A 14,719-nucleotide genomic window follows, 5' to 3' on the forward strand; every position below is an offset into this window, starting at 1 on the left:
TAGCAATAGCAAAACATGCTAATGTCTAGTAAAGAGAACTCCAATTAGCTTACCTCCTGCAGTAGATCAGCCTGCTCAATTGCTTTAAGGACATTTTTCTTGGATGTTTCCTGAACTTCCCCTCCCAAAAGAAACTCATCCAAAATAAAATAAGCCTTCTCAAAATTAAAGATGATATCAAGTTCACACACCTGGAAAGCAAGAAAAACAGTGTTAAAACTGAAGAAAGCAAAACATACTTACCCACCATCAGGTAAGGAATAAAATCTGATCAGAGTGAATCGATCTTAATTCTTTCTAAAAATGGCAATCTGGCTAATAACTAAGCACCACTGATTTAGTCGGCTTAATTTTCAAATCTCAAGTACTTGGAAACAGAAGGCCTACAAATTAAGTTAAGACCTGATTCGAGAAGCTCCCAACATGGGCAACTTAATAATTCTCTACTCATAAACAATGACCTTTTTAAATACATATTTCCTGGATAATGTGATTGTAACTGCTTACCAAATCTAAATTCTATACTAAGCACTTCCAGAATATTTATCTTTGCAGTTGAACTCCTTTCTGTTTCACTATTTTATTTTTTTATTTTTTAGATTTTTTATTTATTTATTTGACAGAGATAGAGACAGACAGCGAGAGAAGGAACACAAGCAGAGGGAGTGGGAGAGGAAGAAGCAGGCTCATGGCGGAAGCCTGATGTGGGGCTCAATCCCAGAACGCTGGGATCACGCCCTGAGCCGAAGGCAGACGTTTAACGACTGCACTACCCAGGCGCCCCTATGTTTCACTATTTTATTTTATTTTTTTTTATTTTTTAAAGATTTTATTTATTTATTTGACAGAGATAGAGACAGACAGCGAGAGAAGGAACACAAGCAGAGGGAGTGGGAGAGGAAGAAGCAGGCTCATGGCGGAGGAGCCTGATGTGGGGCTCGATCCCATAACGCGGGACCACGCCCTGAGCCGAAGGCAGACGCCCAACCGCTATGCCACCCAGGCTCCCCTATGTTTCACTATTTTAAACCTCATTCTCACAACCATCATTAAATGAGTAGGGCCGTGGGGTCAAGCATTCCAGCAGTTAACTGACTGGGCCCGCTGGCAGGGGACAGTCAGCCCTTCCCTCCCCTGCAGTTACTTTCACACAGAATCCCCAAGACAATCAAATAACTTGTTACAGAAAAGATTTAAAAATACTATGGCATTCAATTTCCTAAAACAAAATACTACTCACACTGCCAAAATACTTGTCAAGTAATTCCACATAACGATGAATTATTTCCAGGGTAATTAGCTCATTGTCCTGATCCTCGATAGCACAGCAAAAATACAGACTAGCGTATCTGTAACAAAGCAAATGTGGAAAAAATGTCACCCTATAATCTAAGTATGTTTTCATATCCTATTGTGAAACATCCCATACTTACAGTTTATTTCCCCTTTTACAACAGTATAGATTATTTTCCTCCCACAGTACAAAAGGAATGAAAGCATGTAGAGAAAGTTTGAAAAGTACAGGCATGCAAAAAACCAAAAAAAAAACCCCCAAAATAATCACTCAATCATAGCATCCAGAAATGTAGAAAGAGTAACTCATTTTGCTCTTCTTCTTTCAAGCTGCCTTCTGTGAATATTCTAAAACATACCTGGACCCAGTTATGAAATACATTGAATGAAATATAATGGTCCTAAATTGTATGAAATATAATCTTATGTTTACTTAATTAAAACAAAATGCACTGTGTGATTAATTCAAACTACAAGTAAACAGGGAAGAAGATAAACTCTCCAACTGAAGGCCTTACTGAAGATATTGTCAATGTGAAGGCAATGCCTGAAATGTTTTGTTGAAGTGTAATATACACAACAGAGAAGAACACAAGTGATATATATATATAGCTTGAGGAGTTCTCAAAGTGAACCAGTGTACCAGCACCCTGATCAAGAAACAGATTATGGAACTCCTGAATCCCCTCTCCTAACCCCTCCAGGTCACAACCTGCTATGCTACCCCCAAGGGTAACTACTATCTTGACTTCCAACGGCACAGAACTGGAACTGTTATTAAGGTTTCTAGGACTGTGGAATAAACTCCAAGAAAAGAACAGTTCTAAGTTATTACAGAAGTTAGAGAAAGAGAACAGGGGAAACTGAGACCTGTTCTCAAATTTTCCCAGTTCTGTTAAATGAAAGTTTAGGTTATTTACCGTTTGAATAATAAGATTGGAAAATCCATGTTCTCTTCCAAATTAGGATGCTAGCACATGGGATTACATGATATTTGACCCAAGGAAGCCAAAACTTTACAACCTTGAGGCATAGCAAACAATGATTAAGTCTTTTGAGGCGGATTAAAAGAGCATTTTCAAATGGTTTAAGTGTATTAAAGGCTTTTGGGAAAAAAATAAAACAAAAAGAAACAGAAAACCTAAGACATTTTAAACAAGTCTCAGTTTCGATTGTAATTTTCACTGAGGAGCATTTAAGTGATTTTTAGAAAACACAATAAGCAATTACTGCTCATAGCATTAATGGAAAATAATACAATCTCAGTTTTGGAATTCAATCAATTCTTGCTTTTCAGTATGAAAATAACTGGTATTTACAGAATGCTCTATTATCAAATTGATCAAATAAAGATCAATTATTTGATTTTTCCAACAGCAAGCATCATCATCGTTGATTGGGGGTGGGGGGGAACAACAACAGGGCCCAAGAGTAGAGTCTGCCAAGTGGTTGCTCTGGGACAAGAAATCTGATCTTCAGACCTTTTCCCTCCCACTCCATCTTAGGGACTCCCTCTTCATGGCCATGTCCATTCTACGGGACTTATACATTAAGTTATTTAAAATGGTAGGTCTCCTTGGGGCGCCTGGGTGGCACAGCGGTTAAGTGTCTGCCTTCGGCTCAGGGCGTGATCCCGGCGTTATGGGATCGAGCCCCACATCAGGCTCCTCCGCTATGAGCCTGCTTCTTCCTCTCCCACTCCCCCTGCTTGTGTTCCCTCTCTCGCTGGCTGTCTCTCTCTCAAATAAATAAATAAAATCTTTAAAAAAAAATGGTAGGTCTCCTGCAGTCTTGAGAGAGCAGGCTTTTGAACATATTCATTTATTAGCAGGGAGGACATAAAGGGGCACCACCTCCAACTTTAACAAAGTGCTTCCTCTGTTTCCTACCTTATGGTTTTGTTTATCAGTTTAAAAGGCAACGGGGGAGGCCTGGGTGGCTCAGTCAGTTAAGCGTCCGACTCTTGATTCTGGCTCAGGTCATGTTCTCATGGTCCAGAGACTGAGCCCTGTGTCGGGCTCTGCTATGAGCATGGAGTCGGCTTGGGATTCTATCACTCTCCCTCTGTCACCCTTCCACCCTAGCCCTGCTCACGTGTGCTCACTCTCTCTCTAAAAAAATAAAATTAGGGACGCCTGGGTGGTTCAGTCGGTTAAGTGTCTGCCTTCAGCTCAGGTCATGATTCCAGGGTCCTCGGACTGAGTACCACATCAGGCTCCTTGCTCAGCAGACTGCTTCTCCCTCTGCCTGTTCTGCACGCAGCTCGCCCTGCTTGTGCTCTCTCTGACAAAATCTTTTTTAAAAAATAAAAAATAAAATTGCAAAATTAAAATAATAAAAAAGGCAATTCCAACTTTCCATCCTCCCTAACCTATGCTCACCAAATAGTTTTGAATTTGGGGAAAATGTTACAAATGACATGTTACAAGTCCCCAAATCAAGAAAACTAATTATTAAAGGAACTGACATTAAAAATGGTAGATAAAAAAGACACGACTAGCTGACATGAACAGAGTGCTATTTAAATAATCCCATTAGGGGGCGCCTGGGTGGCTCAGTCGTTAAGTGTCTGCCTTTGGCTCAGGGCATGATCCCCGCGTTATGGGATCGAGCCCCGCATCAGGCTCCTCTGCTGGGAGCCTGCTTCTTCCTCTCCCACTCCCCCTGCTTGTGTTCCCTCTCTCGCTGGCTGTCTGTCAAATAAATAAATAAAATCTTTAATAAATAAATAAATAATCCCATTAGAAGGAATTTACTAATAGTTTTGGGTAAAATTCCTTTTACTCAACGTCAGCAGTTCAACAATGCTACTGTTAAGCAATCTAATGCTTACACCATCTTTGCTCCTTATCCACAGTACTGCCTCTTGACTTACAAATAAATAGCACTTCGTCAATGGTCCTTAATTGTGTGAATCATTTAGAAATATTAATTTAAATATCACCAGGACTGGTGTGTCCAAGCATCAACCAGTATTTTTAAAATCCTGCAATACAGGGGCACCTGGGTGGCTCAGTTGGTTAAGCGTCTGCCTTTGGCTCAGGTCATGATCCCGGGGTCCTGGGATCAAGCCCCACATCGGGCTCCCTGCTCAGTGGGGAGCCTGCTTCTTCCTCTCCCTCTGCTGCTCCCCCTGCTTGTTCTCTCTCTAATAAAAATCTTTTTAAAAAAAATTTTTTTAAAGATTATTTATTTATTTGACACAGAGAGAGAGAGAGAGAGTGCCAGCAAGAGAGGGAACACAAGCAGGGGGAGTGGGAGGGGAAGAAGCAGGCTCCCAGCAGAGGAGCCTAATGTGGGGCTCCATCCCAGAACGCCAGAATCACTCCCTGAGCCGAAGGCAGACGCTTAATGACTAAGCCACCCAGGCACCCCTCAAATAAAAATCTTTTAAAAAAAAATCCTGCAGTACAAAATAAATAAAGCAATAAAAATAAAAATCCTGCAATAGTACCTAAATGTTTGCTTTCAGTCAGAATGGAAAAAGAGCCATCAATTAAACAAATTCTTTGTTGTAGGTATTTATCTAGTTATCAGGATTATAAGACACCTCTTTACAGAAAGCTTACGGAAGAAAGCAAGAGTTAACAGGTAACATTCACTGAGTCCTCAATCTGAGTGAGACACTAAATGTTAGCTAAGGCTTTTGCATATTTTACCATTTTAATCCTCACAACAACTCTTCCAGAAAGATACTGTTATTAACTTGCATTTATAGGAGACCCAGGCTTAATTGAGTAACCTCCCCAGGAATAGTAATTTGACTCCAAAGCCCAAGTTTCATATTAAAAACTATAGCCAGGAACTGTATTAAATAAAGTAATCCTGTACCTGGCAAAAATTAAAACTGAATAAGCAATATTTTAAGAGCTTTGAAGAGGGAGAGAAAAATTGTTATACTGATTTAGTAAAAGATTACCAAGAGAAACTGAAGCGTTCTCCCTATTTTTATAACCAAATGCTTTTTAAAAATTCAATTATGAGCTCATTTTGTTTTCTTAGTACATATTTGTAAGTCTAAATCTGAAGTAAAATTAATAATAGACTAGTAAGAAGAAAGGTATGTTTGGTTATTTTTAGCAGAGTGGATTAAGGCTTACTCTAATTACTGGCACTCAGAGAACATCTGAAAGTGCCTATTCTTATATTCAAAACACATGACTTCTCCGAAGTCAGCTAAGTGTCAGCTGACTGGGCGTGAATGTAACTAAACTATTCTCAATACCCACTGGTATGTCATTAAAAATTCTTTTGTTAGTAAAGAAAACAATACTGTGGCAAATTCTCAAACTAGTAATTTGGAGATGTATGTATTTTTAAATTCACTGTAAAACTTTCATCTAGTGCCTCTTCCATAACATGCTGCATAAAATAGGAATCAAAAAAGCATACAGTGGTAGGTCTTTAAGGGATCTTCAAGAGCATTTATTTCAGAGATGAGGAGACACACACAAAATCACTTGTTCAAAGACACAAAACTAGCTAAGGGTACAAACCAAACAGAGTTCAAGCCCCCAGATTTTCCGTCTGTTTTTTCAGCTATATTCTCCTTATGGAGCCCCCCCCAACCTCTCCCCAAGAGGGGGAACTATTATGCGAAATGCTCAGCAAGAAGAACGTGGCTGAGACAAATAGAAGAAGGGAGGCCTAAAGATCACTTGCTGACAGGAACAGCAATAGTGCTGGTTCAAATTTCTCAGAAGCTAAGCAAGAATTCTTTTGCTTAAAAGGTCTTCTCTTCCGGCTGGACTAGGGAGAAAAAAAATCACCTGTTTATATCAACAAAGAATACATTCTTAAATATGGTATATGAGGTTTTCAGTATGAAATGGGGGCAGATGCAAACTGATTAAAAATTCTAACTTCTGGGGCGCCTGGGTAGCGCAGTCGTTAAGCGTCTGCCTTCGGCTCAGGGCGTGATCCCGGCGTACAGGGATCGAGTCCCACATCGGGCTCCTCCGCTGGGAGCCTGCTTCTTCCTCTCCCATTCCCCTGCTGTGTTCCCTCTCTCGCTGGCTGTCTCTCTGTCACATAAATAAATAAAATCTTTAAAAAAAAAAATTCTAACTTCTGTATGTGAATTTTATAATAAAGCTTTTCTTTTTTTAAGTGCACCCTTTATTTATAGGAGCTTGAGACAAGCATCAGAGTCAGGTTAGATTACCCTTTATAGCCTTTAAAAGAAAAAATGGTGGCCCAACATGTATGGGGTGAATGGTGTGTGCGGGAACACCAACGACTGCTTACTTGCCTTCCGTTGTAACAGGCCATTGCCTTCAGCTGCAGAAATCTCAATTCCTGGGATTGATTCCCTTGCTGGCATTTTCCTCCTCCACACGGGGGACTCCTTCCCCTATCTAGGAATAAGCTTAAGTCTCACACCTTTTTTAAAACTCTGTCCCTCACTCCTATGTCTATGGGTGGTTACCACCTCTTTACATCTAACGAAGCTCCCGAAATAGTCTACATTTGCTGTTTAAAAGTCTCCACCTCACACTTTGCCCATTTCTTTGAGAGTTTCTACTATTTCACTGAAAATGTTCCCACAAATGGCATTTTATGAACTCTCACTGTAAAACCTAATAGATTCTTTATTCACTTCGTTTTTGCAACATTTGCACTGGTGATTTAATTTTCAAAACTCTCTCCCCCTTCCTGATGTTACTGACCCTATACTTAGCCTCCCCACTTTGCCTGCCCCTTGAATGTTGGTGATCTACCACTTTATGCCTAATTTCCGCCCTGACTTCCAAGCTGACCCTGAGAAAACTAGGCATCTCAAAGTCAACATGTCTGCTACCCACACTTACTGTCAGCTGAACCAGAAATGTGGAATCACTGCCCTCCCGGCTTCTAGCAGCGACCAAGTTTTCTAAAACTTACCTTGTAGGAACAGCTCATTCCACTGGCTGAGCCACAGCAGAAGTCTTCCTTCAGGGCCTCATTACAATGCGGTCTCCTAAGAGCTCTCTCAGGTGCCAGCCTCAACCCTCCAACTACCCATTCTCCAATTACAAGGATCCTCTCAGAAGTGTGTATCTGCTCTTTTCTCATCCCCGTTTAAAACCTTTGCCTTCACGCTTCAGACATGAGAAGGCTTCTAGCCTTCTTGTCAGTCACTAACTAGAATATGACCTTGGACAAGTCACTTCTCCCAAATTATTCCTTTGGTAAAACTGAAATTTAATCAACAGTAGTCGTTTTAAAGCTCACAAACCATCTCCTGTGCAGAGGGTTCAAGCTAAGTAACCGGAGGTATGAGATTCCAGTCCTGTTTTCGGGAGAGCACCTCCACTTCCCTTTCATTGAAGGTTCTAACCTTGGGGCAAAAAGCTTTTTCTTTTTCTTTTTTTAAAGTCTTTATTTATTTGACAGAGAGAGGGAACACATGCGGGGGGGGGGTGGCTGGAGAGGGAGAAGTAGGCTCCCCAGTGAGCAGGGAGCCTGGCAGGGGGCTCGATCACAGGACGCTGGGATCATGACCTGAGCCAAAGGCACCCGCTTAAGAACTGAGCCACCCAGGCGCCCCGCAAAAAGCTTTTTAAAAACAATCACCTGACTAGATTATTCCAAGACCTCTCCCAGCTCTAAAATGCTGAGTTTTCTCAACAAGTACTAAATCAAAATCACCCAAAGATGACTAAATTTATTCTATTGGAAAGAGGAGTTCTATGGTATTTAGAACATTCTCTATGTCCTCTAATCTCCATCACCTCCTCTGCCATCTCCCCCCACCACCCCCACACAGGAAAAACCCATTCACACCTAGAGTGGAATAAAGGAAACAGAGATAAAACCCAGAATTCTCTTCAACCCTCCTTGCAGCCCATACTATTAGTTCCCTGCACTTCCCCTATAGAAGACAATTTTTTATATGCAGAAACACTCTTCTTAAATACAGTAAATTATTTGTAAGGGAGGGAAAATGGAGAAGAAACAAAGTAATTATGATTCTTTTAACCTGCTTAGCCCAATCTTGAGAAATGTTATCTTAGGGTATTAAAAGACTTTCAGATATTAATAAAAATGTACATTTTTTAAAAAGTTTAGTGCTCAAAGCCAACGTGTGAGTCATTTTGCGACATCAAAAATTTAAAAATCTATTCTTCGCAAAATTATCAGATTTAATTATACCTCCATGACAGCAACAAGTGTACTTCAAATTAATAAATACTAACAATGAGATCTTATATATATATACACAAAGTTTCAAAACCTCTATACGACTAAAATGGTCTATGCATCCAAGGTGTTCATAAGTAAAATTCTAAAAGTCAGAAAAAAGGCATGTTAATTATCAGACATTACTGTATAGATTTTCAAGAAAGTTTGTCTAAATTCAGAGAACTACTCACACCATTTAAAATATGACCCCATTTTCACCTGCAAAGAAATAAATCCATTGAATTTTTTCTAAAAAGATGATTAATAGGAATAATCATTTATGCCTTTAATTGCATAATTAGTTTTAAATCAACTTTCCTGATTTTATTTTTTTGACTGGGTAATCAATCAAAACAGCAATTATTTTAAAGATACAAAGCTTTAATTTAAAGCTTTTTTACCTAAATCTTTATTAATCATTATTTATAAATGTCATCTCTCAAAAGTCTGCCATTACCACATTATAAATGACTGGACATTTGATCCTATTTCACCTTTCTGATAAATGAAAATTATACCTTTTGTAAACAATCTTCAGATCTCGCCACTCAAGAAAGCTGCACATTTTAGGTTTCCGTGCTAAAACGGTTTGAACAAGTTCTCTTGTAATCTTTTTCTTCTCTTTGTCTGATAGTGGGACATACCATTTCTGCAGTCGAAGCTTTCCCTGACGACTAAAAAGCAACATAAACTGCATCTGTTAAGACAAACAGAACCAAGATTACATGCAACACTTTGATTCAGTAAAGATTAAGATGACATGGTTCATAAAGAAGCTTTGGGTGCAGGGCCTTTAACTGACAAATGATTAGCAGCCGTCAGTATTTCTATGCCAGGTAAAACAGCAGGAAAATTCTTGTAGAAAGATCTTCCCACCAGATGCAAATCTCCCCACCCCACCCCATGTAAGTTTGGAGAGTAGTGTGGCCAAAAAAAAAAAAAAAAAAAAAAAAAAAAAANAAAGAAAGAAAGAAAGAAAGAAATAAAGAAAAAGAAAAAACTGGTGAAAAGCTGGAGAGAAAATTTTGAGGAAAAAGAAAGATAACTCTTGGAATTTAAGACTACTGTCTACCTGTGCTATACATTTCACACTCTCTGTATGCTTCACAAGAGAACTGTTGACATCAACTGGTTTTAGAATACATTTGAAAGAAACAGATCTACAATTATTTTTGTCCTGAGGCTGTTCCAGATCCCGGCTGAATTACTTGTATTCAGACTGCTATCACTCAGAATGCCCCCCCCTTCAGTTTACGCTTACATATTTTAAGCAAAACAAAAGATCTAAAATATTCAACAAAAAAAACCCATAAATGCACATTTTTCTTAAAGAAGTCTGACTTTTAAATATCTCTTCTCATCTTCATTTTCTTTCTTTCTTTCTTTCTTTCTTTTTTTTTTTTAAATATTTTATTTATTTATTCGACAGAGATAGAGACAGCCAGCGAGAGAGGGAATACAAGCAGGGGGAGTGGGAGAGGAAGAAGCAGGCTCATAGCGGAGGAGCCTGATGTGGGGCTCGATCCCATAATGCCGGGATCACGCCCTGAGCCGAAGGCAGACGCTTAACCGCTGTGCCACCCTGGCGCCCCTCATCTTCATTTTCTAAAAATTCCAAAATAAACATACACACAATAAAGAAGTGGGTTAATGTACCAATATGAAAGAGAATATAAACCTTTAAAAAGCCAAAATTTAGAGTGACACACATGCAGAGACATTACGTGAAATACCAAATTTAAAACAATTTTTTAAAAAAAAGCATCTACAGATGAAGTGGGTGCTGAATTCTAGTGTATTTTACTTACACTATTTTGTATACATGTATTTGGAACCTCAAATCTGTTGATTAGTTTACATGTTTAATTTTAAAGGAAAACGTCTTGTAATACAGCTGGGCTTCCCAACTGCAAACAGGTAAGCATTGTTTCTACAAAAGTAATTTAAAGGTAGAATTCAGACAGTTTTTTTTTTTCTTTCTTGTAACTGCTGTTAAGTTCCTTTAACAGTGTTACTACAAGTCAGATTCCTGCCCGATTCTTAATATGCACCACACCATTTTAAATCTGAATATGGGATGGGGGGATTTACACAGCCAGTTTAGAATAAAATGGGCTCTAAATCTCGCTAAGAAATTATTGTCGGTTTTTGTATTAATCCAATCGGGCATCAACAAGATATTCAGAAATTTATGATGTGGCAATTTAACTTTATTAAAGTTAAAAGTGGCTTATTACACCTCACTTAAAACCTTCACTGGCACAAAATTAACGAACGATATACTTGATGTCAAAGTGCCTCCCATACAAGTCCTGTTAAGATAGCGGCATTCGAAGGGGGACAGCAAGTAAAACATCAACTGGACGTTTATTGCAAACCCGTTATCAGAACTTTGAGAATAACAGACCCCTATTCCAGGACCCTGACGACGTGGAGGGGTGGCGGTTTGCTTTCTACAAGAGTATGAACTCTAGGCTGTCTGTATCCCCTCCCTACCACTTTATAGGACGAATAAATAATTAGCTCTTTAAAATCAATTAAGTGCTAACATGGGACGATACCCGGTTTCGAAGCACAAGTATTCCTCCCCTCCGGTTAAAAACTAATGCTTTGATTTTGCCGCAAATCACAGGGCACCTCAATTCCTCGAGATTGGTTATTAAAAACAATAGGCTCAGCCGCGGAGCGGGCTCAGGGCCAGCGTTCCTCGGTCCGGCCGTCTCCGACGCCTCCCCACCGCCCCATGGGGCCGCACTCCATCACTGACCGAGCCCGGGCGAGGTGACAGGCTAGGAGCCGGGCAGACAATGGCATTCGCCGCCGCGCAGGGGGCGCCAAGGGTCCTCCGCCGCCACCGCCCCCGGCCGCGGGCCCCTCCCGAAAATGCCCCGCAAAACTTGAGGTGATTCCCGAACCACAGGTGCCGCGGGGCCCGCCGCATCCGCGGGCGCGCGGGGCGGAGTGGCGGGGGGGGGGGGGGGGGGGGGNGAGAAGTGAGTTGCCGGGCGCGGCGACCCACTGGCGGGCCGGGGCTGCCAGGCGCGGGGTGGGGTCGTCGGGGCGCGCGCGGGGTGGCGGAGGGCGCGCCCAACCCTCCATCCCGTCTCCCTGTCCCCGACGCCCCCGTCGCCCCCCGGGACTTACGGCGGCCGCGGGCCGCGGGCGCGGCTGGACTTGGTCGTCGTCGTCGGCGGCAGTGGCGGTGGCGGCGGAGGCTGAGGGGAAGCCCCTGTCGCCGGCCTGAAGAAGAGAAGCCGTGTTGCTGTGGGGAGGGGACCCAGTTAGCGGAGGGAAGGAAGGCTTAAGCGGCGAGGGGAGGGCGAGCCGACAGACCCCGCCCTGTGGGCCGGACGAGGGAGGAGCCGGGGTTGCGGCGAGCGGAGGGGCGGGCTGGGCGACGCGCGGGAAGCAGCTCGGCTTTCGCGAACGGCACCGGAGGCAGCGCAGGTGACCGCACAGTCCAAGAAAGCCGATTGGCCGCATCTCTACCGAGAGGGGTGGTCCGGGCCGGAAGTCAGGCCACGTGACCCGGAAGCGGCTTCTGCCAAGGCCGGCGCGCCTGCGCGCTCCTGCGTGTGCCTTTGGAGCTCGTACAGGCGGCTTCCCCGGCTCTCCGGTGGTGGGAGGACAGGGTTCTGCGGTGCCCTTTGTCGACCCCGCTGTGCAGGGCAGGGAAGGTCAGGATCGCGAAGAGCCAAGTTCGAGCTCCGATAACTCTCCGTGCCCTTAGAGGGTGGGGCGGGGAGGCGTGACTGCCCTTGATGATGGTGAGGGGAGAGAGGGAGCGCTGCACCTCTGGGGAAAACAAGTCAGCTCTGTCGTGGAGCTAGTGCACGCGTTCAGAGCGCCTTTTGCAATTATTCTGCCTCCAAACTGCCTGGAATCCAGCCCGTCCTTCCTATCGCACTGCTACAGCCCTAGACTACCTTTTGTCCCACCCTGTGCAAGTGTCTCTTCCCTGGGCTTGCCTCGCCTATTCTCAGTGCTGCGGACCTGATGAATTACTGTCCGTTCTCTGCTGAGAAGCCCAGACAGCATCTCGTCTTTGAGATTCCACTTCCTTCACATGGAGTCGTGTCCCCCGCCCCCCCCACCCCAAAGCCGCCTGGGTTCCAGTTAGCCTTGCCGAAGACTTGCTCTGCTTGGCATGCCCTTCCTCTCAATGTTTTATCTTCTATGAAGCTTCACCCTCAAACCCTGTAAGAATGAATCCCTCTTTCACCCACATGTTCATTACCTCTGTTTAGCACATTTTGATTTTTATTCATTTTTGCATCCCCACGTGTCCATTTGCCTCTATTTAGCACGTCTTGAATTTTATTCAGTTTTTGTCTCAACCTAGTTCACTTCCTGGTATGTAACACATCTAATAAGCGGGAGTCGACTGATGAGGACTATAAAATGATACGTTTGTTAAGAACCATAGTGCTGAGCATTTTGCCTGGCACATAATGGATGTACATATGTTTTTGAATGAAAAGAATGGATGAATCATCTAGTCCGACTCATCTTTTACAGATGAGGAAAGGGGAGCCCCACGGGATTAAGTGACCTTGCTTGAACAGCCACGGGTTTCTCATGTTGAATGGTATTCATTACCCCAGTCACCTAGGTTCTTACAAAGGAAGCTGGAAAATTGCTTTTATTGAGCTATGCCCTTTTTGCGGAGGTTCCCAAACATAGGCGCCAGAATTTTTTAATGGCCCAAAGTGAAAAAGAAATGCTACGTTTTTCACGAAGCTAAATTTAATCAATCTAAAGAAATCCTTTATTAGTGATTGTTCTTTTTTTGTGATAAAAGGTCTATAAAACTATGATAGTATATAACAGGGATTTGAGAGCAGTTTTAATGTCCTTATTTGGTGTATAAAAATGTATAATACCTCCCCTTTTAAGCACTACTATACTACTAGGAAAGTGTCCCACAAATATGTAGGATAATGTATACTGGAAGACCAAGCAGTTGACACAAAGCACAGAGCTGGCTCTCTGTGGTCTTGAGGCCCCCTGCCCGAATTTCTCTCTGCTTCCTAACCAGTCGTGTCCCAAAGTCACATGTTAATGTCCCGTTTTCCCCGTACTACACAAAACAAATGCCATTAACCAGTTCAAAGGTAGATCGAATACTATGCAATGAAAACTTGCCCTCTGAATCCAAGTGCTGTTTTTCCCTTTTTTTGTACGAAGCACATAGATCCTCAACGTTCCTAAGCTAACCACCTCCAAGTTTAAAAGTCATTGGTTATGCTCCTAATGTTGGTCTGTGGTTCTGAAAATGAAGACAGGAGACTTGCTGACGACGTATTGGCAGCCTCTGGTGCTCCTAGCCAAGAAAAGGTGGGGGTGGAGGGTAGAGAGGGAAAGGAATTATGGGAAAAATAATTAGCAGCTGAAAGCAGCTATTACATAATCTTGGCTGCTTATTAATTTAGAAGAAGGAATGGCTTATTAAATTCTAATAGCAGCACAACTGCAAACAACCTAGCAATTAACAATGCAGGGCCCATTATTTTGTTAATATGTTCCTTTTTTTTGGCAAGTGTATAAGAACAGAATTTATAGAAGCAGATGGTCTTTTTCAGTAGATTATAGATGGCTTTTCCCCCAGTCTTAGTATTAAGTGCTAATTGTGCATTCACTATGAAAGACAAAAGAAGCACTGTTACTGTCTTTGTTAGTAATTAACTGCTTGACTTTGATTCCCACATTTTCCAAATTGTGGGCTTTCTTATATACATATTTCTTCTCACCTAGTATCTTCTTCATTTGTCATGTTAATAGGGTATCTTTTTTCATCCTTTGCTTTTGTTATCTGGGTGGTCCTGACTTCTTGGTTGTTAATGATGATACAAAAATAATTTCTTAGGAAAAACTAAAAATCAGACTTTATACTTTTTTTTTTGGTACAGGAGACATTTATTATAAAATCATTTCTCGTGGAACAAGAACATGTACTTTCATGGTGCAAGGCTGCCTGATGTTTCCCAGGTTTCAATGGCCCAGGCAGATAAAGAAAACTCAGCAAGGTCAGAAGAAAGAAGAACAGATCTATCCTTAAGTAGGAAAAATAACCGTGTTCCAAGTATACAGAACGGGAACAAATGAAGTATTTCTGGTAAACTGCCTTTTATTTATTTTTTATTGAGACTTAATTGATATATAACATTATATTAGCTTAAGGTGTACAACATAATTTGATGTTTATATGTATTTGTGAAATGATCACTACAATAAGTCTAGTTAACGTCACTTGTTTGTTTAA

At 41.9% G+C, this 14,719-nt stretch overlaps 1 protein-coding gene across 3 annotated transcripts in view; it reads right to left on the reverse strand.

The window, feature by feature from the left end:
- The window catches only part of AP1S2 (adaptor related protein complex 1 subunit sigma 2), a 30,552-nt gene extending 18,704 nt beyond the window's left edge, over window positions 1-11,848 (reverse strand). The window contains exons 1-4 of one of the 3 annotated variants that reach the window (XM_034649638.1): window positions 11,602-11,848; window positions 8,976-9,154; window positions 1,241-1,349; window positions 54-191 (exon numbers count right to left, since the gene is read on the reverse strand). In XM_034649638.1, the coding sequence (XP_034505529.1) occupies window positions 54-191; window positions 1,241-1,349; window positions 8,976-9,154 (426 nt within the window). In that variant the 5' untranslated portion in view covers window positions 11,602-11,848. The remainder of the gene's footprint in view (window positions 1-53; window positions 192-1,240; window positions 1,350-8,975; window positions 9,155-11,601) is intronic. The other 2 variants (XM_034649639.1, XM_034649640.1) reach the window with 2 other exon arrangements.
- Between the last annotated feature and the right edge of the window lie 2,871 nt (window positions 11,849-14,719).

This window comes from Ailuropoda melanoleuca, chromosome X (assembly GCF_002007445.2).
Source record: "Ailuropoda melanoleuca isolate Jingjing chromosome X, ASM200744v2, whole genome shotgun sequence".
In the NCBI taxonomy this organism is placed as follows: Eukaryota; Metazoa; Chordata; class Mammalia; order Carnivora; family Ursidae; genus Ailuropoda; species Ailuropoda melanoleuca.